This window comes from Typopeltis vanoorti, chromosome 10, assembly GCF_054136105.1.
Source record: "Typopeltis vanoorti isolate ZY-2024b chromosome 10, IOZ_Tvanoo_1.0, whole genome shotgun sequence".
Taxonomy (NCBI): domain Eukaryota; kingdom Metazoa; phylum Arthropoda; class Arachnida; order Uropygi; family Thelyphonidae; genus Typopeltis; species Typopeltis vanoorti.
Genome location: NC_143558.1, coordinates 115,819,189 through 115,825,188, shown reverse-complemented (window position 1 = coordinate 115,825,188; position 6,000 = coordinate 115,819,189). Strand labels below are relative to the sequence as shown.

General features: G+C 30.6%; 1 protein-coding gene across 1 annotated transcript in view; it reads right to left on the bottom strand.

Moving 5' to 3' along the window:
* Positions 1–520: 520 nt before the first annotated feature.
* Positions 521–6,000, bottom strand: part of LOC150102723 (transcription initiation factor IIA subunit 1-like) — a 204,589-nt gene continuing 199,109 nt past the window's right edge. The window contains exon 10 of the mRNA XM_090399213.1: positions 521–1,996. Within this exon, the coding sequence (XP_090255339.1) occupies positions 1,889–1,996 (108 nt within the window). The 3' untranslated portion in view covers positions 521–1,888. The remainder of the gene's footprint in view (positions 1,997–6,000) is intronic.

The following is a 6,000-nucleotide window of genomic DNA, read 5'->3' as shown; positions in this document are numbered from 1 at the left end:
ATAGGGAAAAATGGAAAGAACACATACTGAGAATGAATAGAAGCAGAATATCTAAACAAATTCTAAATTACCACCCAAAAGGTACTCAATGCAAAGGAAGACCCTTAAAAAGATGGAATTGAGTCCAGAACAGGCCACTTGGCCTATAAGGCTGGAAAGGAAGGTGGGAAATGAATTTCACTGCCCAGTGAGACCAGCACCCTGCTTATTGGAGGACCGAAGTGGCCCTAGTTCCATGTATGGTCTCTAGAGCGAAGTTTTCAGACTAGCAGAAAAAATCCAGCCCAATCATGGTACAAATGTATTATGGGTTTACCAATAACCTTTCATGGGCAGAAACCATATATATATATATATATATATATATATTTTTTTTTTTTTTTAAAATGCTTTTAGAAATTGCTTAGTTCTTCAAAAACTGGTACTATGTTTAGAATTGCAATTCAGTTTTTTCAACTCTTATTTACAGTGTGGAGTATAAAAAATTAACTGGATTTCAAATAATCATGGACAAAAATACTGAAAATTCATAACATTTTTATTTCATGGTTATTACAATAATCATTTACAATAACAATCAATTATTTTAATATTCTAGAAACATGAGAACACTGTAAATTAGATTTGCACTCTTCTGACTCAGTTTACTACAAACCATGACAACTTGTAATAATCTTTATAAAGTCAACATTTTCAAATATGGACAAGATTTCTATATGTAGGAAATAAGAATTACAATATTAAACTGAACTAAAAATTTGCATTAATTAGGTTGCAACTGCTTTTAGTTATAACGGAAAGAAAAAAAATGAAAAATTATGTTTAATACATGTCAAATTACTATAAAGCAACAGGTAGATGTGTTTGTATATATATGCAAAAAAATCTAAACTGAAATATAACGTTTTCATTTATTATTTCTGTACATCTGATATTAAATCAAAATTATTGTGATGGCCAACATTATAAAGTTAGACACTCGCATAGCTGTACATCTCACCACTCTACATGAATTATGCAGATGATCATGATCTCTCTCTCTCTCTCTCTCTCTCACACAAGGTTGAATTAATATTAAAAAAAAAAAAAAAAAAAAGATAAATGCAAAATTATCACAATTGGCAAAGTGTATCAATAGGGAATACCATAAAGTGAATAAAATGAAATATCAAACTAAAAAAGCACTTTCAAGACTATGGTGTTACAACCTTAACAAAATTGTTCAACATTTCATAAATGGCCCAATATCATAATGCTTATAATACATAAGCAGATCATATGTACTTAACACAATCACAATGAAATGGTATATCCTTTTAATGCACATGGGGGTGAAATATCCTTTTAATGCACATGAGGGTGAAATAAAGGTGATGCAATGGCTCACAGCATATATGTGGAGACAATCCCAGTGCTCATGACAATCTAACATGTAAATGCAATAAGGATTTCAACATGTTAGATTCATAACCTGTTTAACTGAAAGAGAAATACAAAGCTTCCAAGAAAGTCTGTACAGCAGAATGCATTGCAATTATAATAACAAGGAATAATTACACTATTTAACTACAGCATCAAATTTTGCTCATCTCTTCACAATAATCTTAAGCACGTACAAAATATTCTATCAAATAGTTACTGTTCACAAATTCACTACTGCATTATTATAACATCATGATTTCACAGATATGAAGTACTTCAAAATGGTATTTGGGGAATCTGCAAAAGGGGACAATTCAAGTACAAAATATATAAACGTTCTCTATCAAGAATGGCTATGATTCGGTAATGGTGAATGATGAGAAGGAACAGAAACACCTCTAAGGGTAATGCAAAAGTAGTATCTTTACATAGTTAATTTACATATTTGGCATTTAACCTTCTATTCTCACCACTCTGCATCACCTGCGGCACGCTGGAAAACATAGTCTTTACCTCGCAAATTCATAATACCATCCTTCAGCTGAAATTTCCATCTATTTTTGCTTCTGGTGATCTGCACCAAATAATAAAATGATCAAATTCATGTTTATGATAGAAATTCATGATAGAAAAAATATCTATATTATTTTAAATTTAACATCCAGTTCTAGTAGGTCAGTTAGTTGCATTCTAAATAATACTTTATGACTCAGAATTCAGAATCAAAGTTCTTACTGTTACACTATTAATTACTTAAAAAAATTTTGCTGTTTAACATTTATATTTACTGCTGTTGAAAAACAGCTGAAGATAAATAAGCCCACTTTCTCTTTGCTGAACTCTGGAATCAAATAAACACAGTTGTAAAAAATACATATAGAAATGTATGAAATATTCTTCCATGAAATTTTAAGATATAAATTGTTTTCCTATTCACATTTCACTGAAGATTTTTTGAAAGTCACCAAGCAGTGACAATGTGCATTTTCCATTTCATTCCCTTTCCATAGAAGTTTCATCATTATTTCATAAAAATCTCTTCCATCACTCTCAAAATCAAAGAGCTTAGTAACAGGTGAGATGGTACACTTATTTTAAGAGCAATATTAAATATGTTTCTTTTTTTTTTTTTTTATTTTAATAAAATCCATTCAGCATTTGTATGCTATGTCTGGATTCATATAATCTACTTTAAAATGTTCAACACTAAACATGAAATACAAATCAAGGCAATAACTGTGAAGAATTTTTTTTTTTAGACAAGATGCAGAAGTCAAAGAATAATGTGTAGAAATATTTATAAGTGAGTATCATATGTCTACCTGTTGCAGAGCTTATAGGCTGGCCTCTATATGGAGTTATTATAGCATTTGATATCTGGAATCTGTACATGAAAAACAGGTCCAAATATAAGCACATTCGTATCTAAAGATATTCTTAAAAGATTTGTAATAAAACAAACTAACCAAAAACCACTTTGGAATGCATTTATAACTACTATTATGTAAGCTACATGATGAATTTCTTACTGTAACTGTTTTCCAGCTGGAAGCATTTCTATACTATAGCAGTGTCAGCAAATATTGGCCAAAGGACACCTGCAATTGCAGACTTAAGTGTTGCAACCCTAATTGTAATCAAAGCCAAAATCTTCTTAATCAATTCTTTCTTAACTATTAAGATTTTTACCCAACAGATATAAGGACCGCTGAGGTACCTGCTCATAAGCTGAAAAACAACAAAGAAAAAGTGTATTATTACTATCATAACTTTCATTACAGCAACTCACTCGGTATGTAAATCAAGTTACTGAAAAGTCTCACAAAAAAGTAACACTGCAACATTGATGTTCTGAAGGTCATTCATTAATGCTTTCTGCCATAATTTGAGTTACTATTGGCTTGCTATGGTAAGAATCATCAAATTCCTGAATGTGTCTTTGGGGGTGGGAGCAGAGTATTATGATAGTACTACATGAAAAAGTTACAACATTACTAACTTCCTGTCAACAATTTTCCTCCAAATTGCTCTGTTACAAAGTAAGAAAATAGCTTGGCTCTTTAAACTTAATCCAAGAAAATAGTGTGTGTTAACAACTTATATTACAAAACTTAAATATTGGGAATAAGCGAGACAAGATGCGATGGTCAGGGATTGATTCAGTTGAGTTTTAGAATCAGTAACAGTAACATACTCTGCAAACAAAGAAGAGGAGAGTGAAAGTGAACATGCCCAAAAGGAGTAATAATAATGGTGTTCACTAAATCAAGAGCAGCAATGACAGAATGGGAACTAATTATTGAAAGATGCATAAGAGCAAGATTTAGCTCAAGGTTCTATATAAAGTGACAATTTTAAATGTATATACACCAACTAATAATAATACAGAGGTAAAGAAAAATATGAATTTTATGATATATTACAAAAACAATAGATGACCGAAACCATAGAAATATAATTACAGCAATGGGGAATCTAAATGGTAAAATACAAAATGATCATATGTAGAGAAATGATAATGAGAAATGAAGGTATAGGTAAATGAGAACAGAAAGATGTTATTGGATTTTTTCATGATAAATGAATTAATAATAGGGAAATCCATCTTTAAGCATAAAAATATACAGAAAGTAGCATGGAGAGCATCAGATGGAAAAACTTACATATAATGATACAAAGAAAATAGAGAGCATCTCTTCTGAAAGTGGGAGCAATGAGAGGAACAGATGCTCATGTAAACTTTTAGTAACAGGAGAAGTTATGACCAAAAAGAAAGTAATGGGCAAAAATAGATTGCAGAACATGAACTAAAAAAATATGAAAACTAAAAACAATCACAGAAAAGAAGAGCAGATATTATTGAAGAAAAAGAAGGAAATAAACAATAAAAATAAAACAGAAAGATGGGTAGAACACACAAAAGAGAAAATGAGTATGGGAAAACTTGAAAAAAAAAAAAAAAAAAAAAAAATTATTACAAATAGACAGCAAAGAAATAAAAATAAAATAAAAAGAAGTCATCATCATCGTCATGCGTATCAAGGATTTAGGCCTAGCATGGCCTGTTCCAGCCTTAGAAGTCATCGTTGAATCGTTTAAGAGGACGTCCTGGTTTTCTTTTTCCTAATGGCTTGTACTTTAAGGCTTGTTTTGGTAATCTTTCCATTTTCATTCTTTGAACGTTTTCCATCCATTTATGTTTATATTTTTTAATTTTTTTCTATTACTGGTTCTTGGTTTAATTCTTATAATAATAAAAAGAAGTGAAATACAAAGAAGCACTAAGAGAAAATAAAAATGAAAAAGCAGCTTGTATATCAAATGAACTATATAAAAGCAGATATAGATTTAATGGTGAATATGCTTTCCCTATTTCTTAACCAAATATGGATGCAGGAAGAATAGCCAGATGAACGTAATACTTTATTACTGATCAAAATGCCAAAAGGAGATTTAACTCATTGCAGTAATTGTAGAGGAATGTTATTTAAACAAGTAAAATACTAATAACAATAATATTAAAAAGAATAAAGAAAGAAAGAAATAGACCAAAAGCTAAGAGAAGTAGGATTTAGAGCCAACATGTCATGTAAAGATCAAATAGCAACACTCAGAATAATAATAGAACAGTCAAATCTTTATATTAACTAATTATATGAAGAGCCAAAGGTTTCAATTCGGCGACATGAACTTATTTAAGTTAAGGAATATTACATCCCATATTGTTTCTTAGCCGAATAAGAAACTCAAAGTTTCGCCGAACTTTATATAGTTTCTATATTCGGCATGAAACTCTGAGTTTCTTATTTGGCTTTATATTAACTTTTGTTGATTTTGAAAAAACTTTTGACACCATTAAGAAAGAAGCATATGAAAATTAATCTGATATTGTGGCATACCATGTAAAATTATCAACATAGTTAAAAGAATTTATGAAAAATATAAATCATACAAAATGGAGAACTTTCAGAAAAGTTTCTAATGTTTGAGAATGCAGCCCTAACAGGAGTTAGGGCTGCATTCTCTCTCAACAACAACATTTCTTATTGTTGTAGAAATACCAAGAAAAACACAAAAGGAATTATTATTGTACAGGCAAGTCTCCATAGCTCAGTCAGTATAGATGAATTCCTTTGGTCGGAAAGACCTGGATTCGATTCCAGTCCATGACAGGAACCTTTATTAGGTCTTTTCCACTAAAGTTGAGTTAGCTAGTCTCATAAAAGGTGTAGAGTTTTTCTCCCAAGAATTCAGGTTTTTCTTCCATCTAAACAGGCAAACCAGTCCCTGTGAATAAAGGATATGCTACTTTATTAGGAAATGATTATGGAGCAAGGTGGTTTCACATTGCCTTCCCTGCCCTATAATCCTTAAATGTGTGGACAGACTTATGTGTTCGTCGAACATGTTGTTTATTATTTTAACGGTATAATAGAACACAGAAACTAAGTAAATAGTTAATTTATTAACTTGATGCTGATATTTCGCTGGTGTTATAACCAGCATCTTCAGAGCACAAAAACACTGTTTGTCACAATATGTGAGACTAAAACAACATGGTGTACTTAAACAAAATTG